The sequence below is a fragment of the Pipistrellus kuhlii genome, unplaced genomic scaffold, assembly GCF_014108245.1.
Source record: "Pipistrellus kuhlii isolate mPipKuh1 unplaced genomic scaffold, mPipKuh1.p scaffold_m20_p_11, whole genome shotgun sequence".
NCBI classification, from domain to species: Eukaryota; Metazoa; Chordata; class Mammalia; order Chiroptera; family Vespertilionidae; genus Pipistrellus; species Pipistrellus kuhlii.
The window spans coordinates 44018065-44031252 of NW_023425416.1; the positions used below are offsets into that span (position 1 = coordinate 44018065).

The 13188-nt window shown below is 41.7% G+C and overlaps 2 protein-coding genes and 1 pseudogene across 3 annotated transcripts in view; 1 reads left to right on the forward strand and 2 right to left on the reverse strand.

Moving 5' to 3' along the window:
• Positions 1-5066: 5066 nt before the first annotated feature.
• Positions 5067-6274, reverse strand: LOC118715465 (annotated as a pseudogene).
• A 1022-nt stretch (positions 6275-7296) lies between these two features.
• On the reverse strand, positions 7297-12692 carry EPM2AIP1 (EPM2A interacting protein 1). The gene is made up of 2 exons (XM_036431860.2): positions 9816-12692; positions 7297-8335 (listed from the first exon to the last, which is right to left on the reverse strand). Exon 1 carries the CDS (start codon positions 12515-12517, stop codon positions 10691-10693), a length of 1827 nt encoding a protein of 608 aa, XP_036287753.1. The 5' UTR covers positions 12518-12692; the 3' UTR covers positions 7297-8335; positions 9816-10690.
• A 208-nt stretch (positions 12693-12900) lies between these two features.
• The window catches only part of MLH1 (mutL homolog 1), a 31230-nt gene continuing 30942 nt past the window's right edge, over positions 12901-13188 (forward strand). Inside the window, exon 1 of one of the 2 annotated variants that reach the window (XM_036431858.2) lies at positions 12901-13112. In XM_036431858.2, the coding sequence (XP_036287751.1) occupies positions 12997-13112 (116 nt within the window). In that variant the 5' untranslated portion in view covers positions 12901-12996. The remainder of the gene's footprint in view (positions 13113-13188) is intronic. The other variant, XM_036431859.2, reaches the window with a different exon arrangement.

Genomic DNA, 13188 nt, shown 5'->3' on the forward strand with positions numbered 1-13188 from the left:
ATATATTTTAATATGTATCTTGACTGGGTTTTTGGTTCTTCAGGTGTATAAATTTGTCAAAACTCATAAAACTGTATACATGCTTAAGATATGTGCATCACACCTGTCAGAATGGCCAACATCAACAAATCAACAAACGACAAGTGTTGGCGTGGTTGTGGAGAAAAAGGAACCCTCGTGCACAGCTGGTGGGAATGCAGACTGGTGCAACCACTGTGGAGAACAGTGTGGAGTTTCCTCAAAAAACTGAAAATGGAACTCCCATTTGACCCAGTAATCCCACTCCTAGGAATATATCCCAAGAAACTAGAAACACCAATCAGAAAGGATATATGCACCCCTATGTTCATAGCAGCACAATCTACAATAGCTAGAATCTGGAAACAGCCTAGGTGCCCGTCAGCAGATGATTGGATCAAAAAACTGTGGTACATCTACACAATGGAATACTATGCTGCCATAAAAAAGAAGGAATTCTCATCGTTTGCAGCAACCTGGATAGAACTAGACAACATCATGCTGAGTGAAATAAGCCAGTCAATGAAAGAGAAATACCACATGGCCTCACTCATTTATGGATATTAAAGAACATTATAAACTGACAAACCAAAAGTCAGATATAAAGACAGTAAAGCAATAAGCAGACTGTAAAATTACAGCGGGGAGAGTAGGGAGATCTGGGGGAGATAAGAGATCAATCGAAGGACTTGTATACATGCATATAAGTACAACCAATGGACACAAAACTCTGGGGAGGGAGGGTATGTATGGGAGGGGGGGCAATGTTAAAATATGTACACAGATAATAATTTAATTAAAAAAAGAAAAAGAAAAAAAAAAGAAATAAATAAATGCACAGATAAAAAAAAAAGATATGTGCATCAATATACATTGTTTGTATGTCAAGATAATTAGTATTTTTTTAAAAAGCCCTCTCTCTGGCCTTAACTGGTTTGGCTCAGTGGATAGGGCGTCGGTCGGTAGACTGAAGGGTCCCGGGTTCGATTCCAGTCAAGGGCAGGTGCCTTGGTTGCAGGCACATACCCAGTGGGGGGGGGGGGGGGTGCAGGAGGCGGCTGGTTGGTATTTCTCTTTCATCGATGTTTCTGGCTCTCTATCCCTCTTTCTTCCTCTCTGTAAAAAAAAAATCAATAAAATATATTAAAGAATAGAATCTAAATTTGCAAAACTAACCAATGGAACAAAAACCAATACAACTCTGAAAAAGTGAAGCAAGAATAGGAGAAATGGGGTGATATGAATTTGCTAAGTTTTTACTTATCATAGTTGGCCTCAGAGAGAATGTTTAGAGCTGATAAATTAACAATATATTAGTATGGAAATATATGAAATCAAAGACCTACTATAGGAAAAGGTTCCAAGTGTTTATTACTAGAGCATAGCAAAGGGAGGAGTGAAGGCACCAAAGCTCTATATTATGTCTTTTGGCATTTCTTAAAAATAAATCTTGCCGAAACTGGTTTGGCTCAGTGGATAGAGCATCGGCCTGTGGACTGAGGGGTCCAGGGTTCAATTCCGGTCAAGGGCACGTACCTTGTTTGCAGGCACATCCCCAGTAGGGGGTGTGTAAGAGGCAGCTGATTGATGTTTCTATCTCATCGATGTTTCTATCTGTCCCTCTCCCTTTTTCTCTGTAAAAAATCAATAAAATATATTTTAAAAAATAATTATTTATTGTTCAGATTATTACAGTTGTTCCTCCCCACCCCCATAGCTCCCCTCTACCCGTTTCCACCCCATGTCCTTACTCCCCCCATTGTCCTCATCCATAGATGTATGATTTTTGTCCAGTTTTTTCCTGCCTCCCCATCCCTTTCCCCCCAAGGATTGTCAGTCCACTCCCTTTCTATGCCCCTGATTCTATCATATTCACCAGTTTATTCTTCTTTTAGCATTTTTAAATTTATTTTTCTATAAACCATCAATAGGTCTGAATAAGCGGACTCAAGGGGAGTATTTGGTGAGGAGGCATTCTTTTTCTGTGTGCACTTGCTGTGGACACGTTCATGCCTGCTGCCCGGCGCCATTCATTAAGTAGGCCCCCGTTGCCAGGGAAACCAGCTTTTCGCTGATACCAAAGATAATGCTGAGAGGCCTGCTGTTCACCAGGCAACCTCTCTCCTGAGACACATCACCTTCCGGAACCATCTCTTGTTCTGGTGTGATGCTGTCCAGCTGCAGGAAGCTTGCGCCTGCTGCCTCCCACTCCCCTCGTTGTTGCCTGTGACGCTGGTCAGTGAGCACGACCTGCTGCCCTTGTTTTGTCACAAGCAAACAGGCTCATGAGAAATGAGCAGCAGTCATTTGTGTTGTGTGTTTTAAATGATATACATCAAAGCGCAGAGAAGAGTATAAAATCACATCACTGTTTCCATACTTGCTTCATTGACCCCAGGGAGGAGAGGGAGAACAGAGAGAGGGTTTTTTTTGTTTTTGTTTTTAATACATTTTATTGATTTTTTTACAGAGAGGAAGGGAGAGGGATAGAGTCAGAAACATCTGTGAGAGAAACATCAGCTGCCTCCTGAGCACTCCCCACTGGGGATACGCCCGCAACTAAGGCACATGCCCCTGACCAGAACACTACCTGAGACCTCTGTCCACAGGCCAATGTTCTATCCACTGAGCCAAACCAGAGAGGGGGCTTTAAAAAAAATACTAATTATGTTGACATACAAATAATGTATATTGATGCACAGATCTTAAGCATGTTTATAGTTTATACAGTTTTATGAGTTTTGACAAATCTATACACCTGAAGAACCAAAAGTACAGTCATGATACATGGTACTTCCATCAACCCAGAAAGTTCCTTCTTGGACCTTTTTAGTCAATACCGTTTCCCCGAAAATAAGACAGTGTCTTGTATTAATTTTTGCTCCCAAAGATGCACTAGGTCTTATTTTCAGGGGATGTCTTATTTTTCCATGAAGAATACGGTACACATTTATTGTTAAATGAAAATAAAGGAAATTTATTACCTGTATACGGTACGGTAGTACGGTAGTTGTCTACACAAACCAGACAAACTGTGAATCCTACAGTATCCAGAATTTACTTATTTATTCAATGACCATCATGTCATCATCTTCTGGAACATCATCATAACAATCCAATTCCTAAATTTCCTGGTGAATTTCTTGTGACTCCATTTCTTTCAGAATCAGTGGACCAAATCTCTCATGTTTAGCCTAGGGGGGCCTTATTTTCCGGGGGATGCCTTATATTTCACTCAGAAGGAAACCTGTAAGTAGGTCTTATTTTCAGAGGATGTCTTATTTTTGGGGAAACACAGAAACACACATGCACTCACACACACCCTACTCCTATCTTCCTGCATCCCACTCACCCTGTCTATCCCCAACCACTACTCTGATTTCTACCATCACAGTATCACCGTAGTTAGGATTTTTCTGTTCTTGACCTTCATGTAAACAGTATTTGTTTTGTATGTGGTTTCTTTTGCTCAAGTTGTTTTTGACATTCATCCTCTTTGTTATGTGTATCAGTAGTTTGTTCTATTATAGATTAGTATTCCATTGTATGAATAGGACACATTTTATCCACTTCCTTTTGATGGACATTCAATTTGCTGCCAGTTTTTTGTTATTTTGAATAAAGTTGCTATGAACATTCTTTAACAGTGAAGTTTTTTGTCACGTTTTCATATCTTGAGTAAATACCTAAAAGTGAAATTGCTCAGTCATGGGGTAGGCTTATGTTTAACTTTATAGGGTAGTGAAACTTGATTCTCTTTAAAAATTGTAGTAAAATACACATAACACAAAATTTACCATCTTAATCATTTTTAAGGGTACAGTTGATGAGCAAAATTCACCCCTTTCCATTTTTAGAATTGCTTTCATGTTGCAAAACTGAAACTGTACCCATTAAATAACATCCCCCAGCCTCTGGCAACAATCTTCTTTCTGTCTAGGAGCTTCTAAAAAATATTTTTTATTGATTTCAGAAAGAAGACAGAAATATTGATGAGAATCATCGATCAAGCTGCCCCTTGCACATCCCGTATTAGGGATAGAATCTGGGAATGTGCCCTAACCAGAAATCAAACTGTGACCTCCTGGTTCATAGGTCAATGCTAAATCACTGAGCCACACCAGCTGGGCTGTCTATGAATTTTACAGTGTCAAGCTTGACAATGTAGTGGGATCAAACAGAACTTGACTTTTTGAGACTGGTTTATTTCACTTAGCATGATGTCTTCAAGGTTCATCCATTTCCTTTGTAAAGCTGAGTAATATTTTATTGTTTGTATATACCACATTCTATCAATTCATCCATTGCTCCCACCTTTTGGCTATTGTGAATGCTGCTATGCACTGAGAAAAAAAAAAAACCTCTTTGAATCTCTCTTCTCAGAAGTGGAAATGCTGGATCATAGAATTCTATTTTTAATTTTTTGAGGAACTGCCATTCTGTTTTCTACAGTGATTACACCATTTTACATTCCCACCAAAAACACACGTCTTTGTGTGTTTAAAAATTCCGTAACAAAAATGAATCAAGTTTACACTCATTAGGATGGATGAGTGATGGTATCTCCACATCCACGCTGACACTTAATTGTTTTGTGAGTGTGTGTTTTAATATATTCTTACTGATTTCAGAGAGGGAGAGGGAAGGACAGAAACATCAATGATGAGAAAGAATGATTGGCTGCCTCCCGCACGCCCTCCACTGGGGACTGAGCTCACAACTGGGCATGTGACCTTGACTGGACTCATAGCCGGGACCCTTCAGTCCCCAGGCTAACACTCTATCCACTAAGCTAAACCAACGAGGGTGGTTTTTGTTTTCTTAGTATCCATCCTAATGAGTGTAAACTTGATTCATTTTTGTTATGGAATTTTTAAACACACAAAGACAAGAAATGTCTCTATGTACACACCTCAAGTTTTAAAAATTGACATTGGATAGCACATAGAGGACATACTTCTATATGGCTAAGAGAGCAGGAGCAAAGATATATTTAGAACTACCAACTAAGGGTAGATAACTGGTGCTTTTTTCCTTTTTCTTTCTGCTTTTACTTTTATTTATATTTATTTTATGCTGAATTTACTCCTGGGCCAGAAGCTTTTGTTTCTTCTGAGATATCTTTCTTCTGTGCCACCTCCTCTCCCGGTTTAGGAACAGAGCTCATGTATGGGTTAAACTGCCCCCGAGCTCTGTAGGTTCTAGGCCGCACCTTGGGGGGTTTGTTCACCTGAATGTGCTCGATGACCAGAGCGTCTACATCTAAACCCTTAGGTTCAGCATTGCTCTCGGCATTTTTCAGCATGTGCAGCAGAAATTCAGCACTTTTTGGGCCACCGACCCTGCGTCCAGCCCGTTTTGCCTGGGCGCACCTACCAGCGCCACCATTGTAATGACAGAACAGCACACACTGCTTCTTTAAGGTGGGGTCCTTCAGATAGTTGGTGGCTTTTCGAATATGAATGCCCTTGATGGCCTGGGCAGTTTCATGCGTGTTCTTGAAATGACCTTGGAGATTGGAGCCTCTTGATTTGCATGATTTTGTGGGGTTTTCTGGGTCTAGTGAATAGCAAACCATCTTGAGACGTTACCTATGGGCGCTTTGGGGAAGGACTGGTGCTCTTTCTGCCTGTGTTTAAGACAAGGGATAACAGTCAAGCTTACCTGGTAAAGGAGCAGCAGAGAAAGGCCACAATCAATGGGCCATAAAGGAATCCGCACCATTATTTATCCTTCCAACTGTACTTTCCTATTCCCACTGACAACATAACTTTCCTGACTTGCCTTAGTGACTCTTCTGATCCCAGATGCTGTAGGTAGAATTTAATCTGAACGTATTAGTGGGATGGTGGGCTTTCCTACTTACCTGAAAACTTGAGGGAAAAAGCCAAACACAAATGCCAGAACCGAATTCTCCATCAAACCCTTGACCAACATGCCCATGCAAGAAGAAAGAGCAGTGTTCCTTCGAATAGGAAACTCCTGAAATGAATCCTCTAAACAACTGCAAGCATAAGTCAGGTATCCTTAAGCTGGTGCCCTTTTCCCTGCCAGGAATGGAAGGTACTCCTTGTATTAAGCATATTTTCTGTATTCTTGATGCTTTGGCATCTGGGACCTTGTTGAGCCAAGAAAGATTGATAGACCCAGGACTGGCTAATTCCTGATATTACTACTTAATTCCTACTCCCCTTGGAGTGTGCCTTTCATATGCAAACCAATTAATCCAGGGTATATATTGATACTTTGAATCACCTCCTTTAAGGACTTTTGTCTCTTCTCTTTTTTCTTAGTCAATCCAGCTAGGGGTGTGTAAGAAAAACCGACTTTCTCATGGGGGGGGAAAAACCCATATAAATAAAATCAGAAAAAAATTACACATATTTATATCACAGGCAAATGACTAATATCCCTAATATATAAGGAGTTGCTAAAAATTTTAAAAGGTCAACAGCCCAATAGAAAAATGGGCAAAAGATCTGAGTGGACAGTTCACAGAAAAAATATATACAGGATCTTTACACATATAAAAAAAAAAGTTTCAGCTGGTTGGAGCATTATCCTATACACCAAAAGGCTGCGGGTTCGATTTCTAGTCAGGGAACATACCTAGGTTCTGGGTTTGATCCCCAGGCGGGGTGCATACAGAAAGCAACTGATAGGTGTTTCTCACGTTCGTGTTTTTTCCCCCCTCTTTTTCCCTTCCTCTCTCTAAACATATTCTTGGGTGAGAATATAAAAAAATATATTTTGAAAGGAATTATATAAATGGAGAGATATAGCCATGTTGTTAATCAATAGTATTAACTCTTAAGCAGCATTATCTTCTTATGGTACTAAATGCAACTTTTTAATTACTTAATTATTGTTTTAGTCCACTACATAGCTGTCCAGTATTTTTCATACAGGTTCCTTTAGAAATTAAAAAAATATGTATTAAGATTTCTATATCAAGAAGGTAATGACTTAATATTATATAGTGGACTTAGGTTAAGTATACCTCGATTTGAATCCTAGCTTTACTACTTACACTTACTAGGTCAATCTAAATGTTTCCCCAATATTCATATAATAAATATTCGAGCCACATGCCAAGCACTGAGCTACATTCTGGGAATACAATGAGATTTTTAGTCACAAAGAACTTGGTTTCATTCCTTAATTTGTAATTTGTGGATAACAATTATCCAGTGAGTAGTCTAAGAGAGGACAACAGTAAAGGTCAAATGAGACTGTGAAAGGGTTTCCAAGATTGTAAAACACTACACAAAGATTTACTCATTCAAACATTTATTGAAACACCAGGCATTGTGCTAATCACTACAGATATAACACTGAGCAAGGCATGAAGTCCCTGCCCTTATAAAGCTTACAATATAGCAGTGATTAATAACAAGTAACAATTAAGTGTGTTAAGTGTATGGCTGGGGGGAAAAAAAGGGTATTTAGGAAGGATGTAGAAGGGGTACATAGTCTAGTGGGCATCAATGAAGGCTTCCTAGAGGAAGTCGTATATAAAGTGAGACCTGACAGACGAACAGAAATTTACCTTATCTTTAAGAGCAATGGTGAAAGCAGTGGAGAGATATGACCAGATATGCCTTTTGGAACAATCTGGCCGCAGTGTGGAAAGGGATCAAAACCTGAGAAAGGGAGACTAATGAGGAGGTTGTTGCTATCATTTAGGTAGGTTGATGGCCTGAATTAGAAGAGTAGCACTCGAGAATTAAGAAAAATTTAGATGGTGGACTTAACAGAAAGGTTTTTGTGAATGTTATGATGTATGAAGAGGGAAAGTCATGGATAACTCAAGTTTTGGCTTAGGCAAGCCAACTGAATGGGTGGTAGTGGTGGTACCACTTACCAAAAGGAGAAACATGATAGAAGCAGGTTTAGGGGTTTAGGGGCAAGATCAATGACATACTTACTGTGCTGCCCTGAGACAGCAAAATGGACGTAAGTTGGCAATTAGATATATGAGTTAGGAAAGGTTTAGAAAGGAGATATAAACTTGAGAGTCATGTGCATATAGATGATACTTGAAACCATGAAAGGGAATGGGATCAGTTAAGATGATGTAGAACAAGAAAATTTAACTATCCCAAGAACACAGATATTTAAGGGAAAGAAGTACCTGCAAAGAAGACTGAGCAAGCATACCTGGTATCTCCCGAAGTCAAGTAAACATCTACTTCAAGGAGAGTGGTCGATGGTGGTATCAGAGGGTAACAACATTCACAAAAACTTTGTGAGCTTGATTGAGCAGTTTGAGTGGCAATGTGGGACAACAGGAATACAGACAAATCGTTTAAGAAAACTAGTAGGAATGGGAAATATAGAGACGTTAAGTTTCTTTAAAAAATAGTACTTATTTTAACTGTATTCACTGACACAACAGACCAGTAACAACTACTTTATAAAAAAATATTAAAAAAAAAAAAACCTGTCATGCAGTTACAGAATTACTTAACACAGAAAACAGTAAAATACACATTTTTCTTCTACAAACAAGACTAGTTTATAGCAAATGCTCTATTACTCGTGGCCAATTTAAAATCCTTTACTTATATTTCCCCTCCCCACCCACTCAATGACTATATGATGCAAACTAATTTGATTATCACTGTAAGCAAAATATATACTAGAACTTCACAAAATGTACAAGACTTCAATATTTGAGGAACCAGGGTTAGAAAGCAGAAGCAGCTTTCAGGTACTCTAATCATTCTTTCAATAAAGCACTTGCCATTTTCCAAATTATTGGAAAATTACTGGTAGATTTTTTTTGTTTGTTTGGATTTTCACTGTGTTGTTTTAAGCCTATTCCCTGTTTACCAAAATCTCAACTTGACCATTCTTGACAAGCATCTTGTTATAACACTTGCTTTTCTGCCCTCAATGAATTATATGTAACAGAATAGAGTCCTTTATTCTGGTTCAGTATTGATTACATATTTATCAATGCTATTGTGAGCTACTGGAACATGTTGAAGCTTTTATCTTACCAGCCGAACTCAGAATGTTGGAATTAGTCTCCCCTATTAAGTTTGTCCAACTTGTTCTTCTAATTTTGCTTCTATTGGCAATTTCCCATGACCCTCAAAATAAAATAATCTAATTGGGGGGGTCCTACTGGCACTTTGAGAGGAATAATTCCTGTGCCAGGTTGAAATGCCAGCAGAACCCCCCCACCAAATATAATAGGACAACCAAAAAAATCCCCTGTACGTCCCAACATCCTCTGGAAAGAGGGTTTACTGCCTCTGATTGAGAACCACTGACACAAGTTGGTTCTTTTGGCACTATTTTGATTGCTGAGGCACCACTTCCTTTTCAATTTTTAGTTGCATCCTGGTTCCTTGAATTTGCTGACTAAGGACCATAGAATAATGTGTAACAATAGTTAAGACAGGACTCTAGCACACGTTTTCAAATATGGATCTATACACCGGGTCCTGTTTTGAAGTCATTTTACATATTTGGCTTTACTGTACGATTTCCTTTTCACAGTTAACATAAGTTTGAAAATCACTGTTTTAGCACAAAGCAGATGGCTCACTAGAAATATGAAATTCCTAAAATCTGAATAAAGCTGCTTCTTGAGTTAAATATTTCTACTTGTGCACTTTCTTAAATACTGAATGTGGGGCAGCTTCAAAATCTCTAATAAATGCACTTCTATCAGCTAACAAAATCTGGTATATCACTATAAAGTAAAAAGTTTCCTTTAAGCAGGATTTCTTTATAAAGCAGTAACACCCATGCAGATAGGACAAAGAAGCTAAAGAATCTCACACCTCCTGATCCTGGAGTGCAAAAATATTTTTGCTTCATCCTTCTTGACAGGGCCAAACATTTGTCTACAATAGAAAAAAAGCATTACTAATAGGTAATCATTAAGATTCTATACTTACCATAGTCCTTTAATAGGTGAGCTAGTAAATAAAACAGCACCTAATTGTGAGAGATTCAGGGGAAACCTCCAATAATTGGTTAGTCTGACCTCCAAATTTCAGGAAGCCTTCTAATCAGCAATTTAAAAATAATTCTTGCTCCTAAAATTTTATTTGATTATTTCCTCTATTAGGAATATCAACCATTATTACTGTAGTGTTTAGGGAAGAGGTGAGAGGTGAGAGGGAGGAAATCTGCTAATATTTACCCCTGACTCACAATGTTTTTTAAAAGTTTCAAACATTTTGATAGACAAGTATCTCCACTAAATGTATGTTCTTCCTTTTCAGAAACTTCTGAACTTGCTATGTGAATTTCTGCAAATTGGCTCAAACATACAATGAAGGAGATGATAATTTTAGACTATATGCATCAGAATTTTAACATTTCGTTAAAATATGACCTAACATTTCTTCAAAACAGACTCCTAAGTCAACTCACATCATCAGTACTAAACTGCTTTAAAAACAATTATGTCATAAAAGCAAAAGACAATGACGACTTTGACATTAAGTTTGAAAAGAGGTGTTTGCATGTTCTAGTCCCATGCTGCCTCTTGAGATGAGAAAAAAAAAAGTCAGAAGAATCTCAATTGTTAACAACTTAAATGAATAAACTTGGTGCTTTCTCACACTCTAAAGGAGTCAACTTGAAAAATCAAATTTTTGCTGTTAGGACTGGATTCTCGTGGAGTATTTCAATATTGTCCCACAAAAGCTTACGGATTAGGTGGATTTCTTACTCTCACAAGAGCATCCCAATGTGGCTCCATTTCGGTTGTGGCGATCCGAAACAGGGCGTGGAGATGCTCGTCTGTTAACGGCTGGCTCAGAGTGTGCTGGTTTCTAACCAGATATGAAAAGGCCTTTTCACAGATTTCACTGCTATCAAACAGGGATGCCACCTTATAGGCAACCCCTTTGATAATTGGGTAGGTTTCAGCACACAATCCAGCATAGAACTGCCCCAGGTCTTTGTTTCTGTATTCCTCCCAAAGGTCAGAATTCGCTTGAAGTTTTGTCAGCTCCATCCTTACTGCAATAGGTGCATGCTCAGCTTTAAAGTTAAACGGATTTGCAAACAGTTCCAAGTCCTTTTTAATGAACTTGAGGTCCTTGAAATGTCTATCAAATTCTTTCTGCAGGCGACTGATCACCACTTTATACCTACCCGGATCAAGTATTTTTTCTTCTTCTTTGATATGCTGTTTAAGCTCATCAACGACTTCTCTCAAGGCAGCAAAGTGGGTTAGGTTTTTTTCCTCAAGATGTCTGTGCAGTAAATTCAGCTTAGCGTCAAAGCTACAAATGTGGTCAAATGCAGTAGCAGCGAAGACTCTGTTGAATCGCAGCAGCTCACTGAGATCTCGGAGGTGGTTCATCACGTCCACCAAGAAGCCGAAATCACAAAGCCACTCGGGGTCTGTGAAATGGACTGTCGTTGCCCCTACCGAAGCCAAGAATGCCTCTATCTCTTTCCTTAATGAAAAGATGAGTTTTAAAGTCTTCCCTCTTCTTAGCCAGTTGTTCAGACACCGTCCGTTAACCCTTTCGCCATGCTCTGATTCAGATGAAGTCAGCAGAGCCTGAAATTCGGGCCGCCTGATGCCTCTTGTCTTAATCAGAAGTATCCAGTCCGATACGGTACTTATGACCTGATTGACATCTACATCGTAGGAACTCAACAGTTCCAAGTGAAGGAATCCCGAGTAATGGATGACATTCCAACAGTTGGGGCTCACGGCCTTCTCTCTCATGTACGACACCAGTCCAGAGTTCTCACCAATCATCCTCAGGGTGTGCGTGGTGGTTAGGCCCACCATCCGCTGCAAGCTAAGCCCCGCCGTCTGCAGGGCCTCCAGGATCGCCGCCATGAGAGCGCCCACACTGAAGTGATTGGTCAGGTTGATGATGGTCAGGAGCTCTTCTTGCACCTCCAAGTCCACGTCCACGCCGCGGACGAAAACCAGGAGGTAGTTCTCATAGGCCACGAAAGCCTGGTCATCCAAGGCAAGGGAATAGGCCCTAAAGTCCTTGGCTCGGTTAAAAAGCTGACCGCGTAGGTTTTCGTTCATGTTCAGGACCCTCTGCCGGATGGTCTCTGAAGAGAGATCAATGCCACCCAAAACGCCTACGTGATCCGGCAGCACGTCATTCAGCACCACCTCCAGGCACTGGTACACAAAGTCCCCCTCGCCCTCGCCGCGACCCCTCAAGGCCAGGAGGCGGGCGATGCCGAGGCCCGCACGCGCCGCTCGCTCCTCGGGAGTGGGCGGGACGACCTCGGGGATGTCGCCCTGCCGCAGGCGCTCCACCAGGGCCTCGCGCTCGCCCTCCTCCACATACCGCTGGTAGTACCTGTGCTCGGCCTCGTAGTGGCGCCTGACGTCGCGTTCGCAAGCGGATTCGACGAGGTGGGCGCAGAGCAGGCAGCGGGCCCCTTCGCCCTCCGGGGGCTCCACCACCAGATAACGTCGGGTCCACTCGGGCCGGAACCCCTGAGCCTCCTCGACTTCCATCTTGCTTCTCTTAGGTGTCATCCACATGATTGCGGAGGCTTTAGAAGAGCGGAGCGGATCTCCTGGAGGCTGCAAGAGAGACAGGCGGAGTGGGAGCTAGCGCCGAACGCCACCTACGCTCTGCGCAAGATCACCCGAGCCGCGCGACGCCGAGCTCCCGCTAGGGCATCTGCGCTCCGATTGGCCGAAAGAGCGGACCGTGATTTCGGCCGCGCACGCGCAAATCCTTCTAGCAACGCGGCGGAAGCTGCCTTGGGGAGGGACCAAGAGGCTCGGGAACCCACGGACCTAAGACACTTGACTGACATGCAAGCTGCCCAATCAACAGCTCCCTCACTCGGAAACGGCGCAGCCGCAGGAAAGGGTGTGTGTGTGGGGGGGGGGGGGAGGGCTGGGCCGCGTACACAGACGGAAGAAAACAGCGTCAGCACCGAGAACTGTCGTGATTGGCTGACGGCACGTCCAGCGAGACTCTCGACGTGGCCTGGGCTCCTAGTGGCGCCAAAATGTCGCTCGCCGCAGGCGTTATTCGGCGGCTGGACGAGACGGTGGTGAACCGCATCGCGGCAGGGGAAGTTATCCAGCGGCCGGCTAATGCCATCAAGGAGATGATCGAGAACTGGTACGCAGGGTGTCGGAGGCGGGCTTCCTTAGAAGCTACAACATAACGGGCCGCGCCAGGAATGGCGCGGACACGC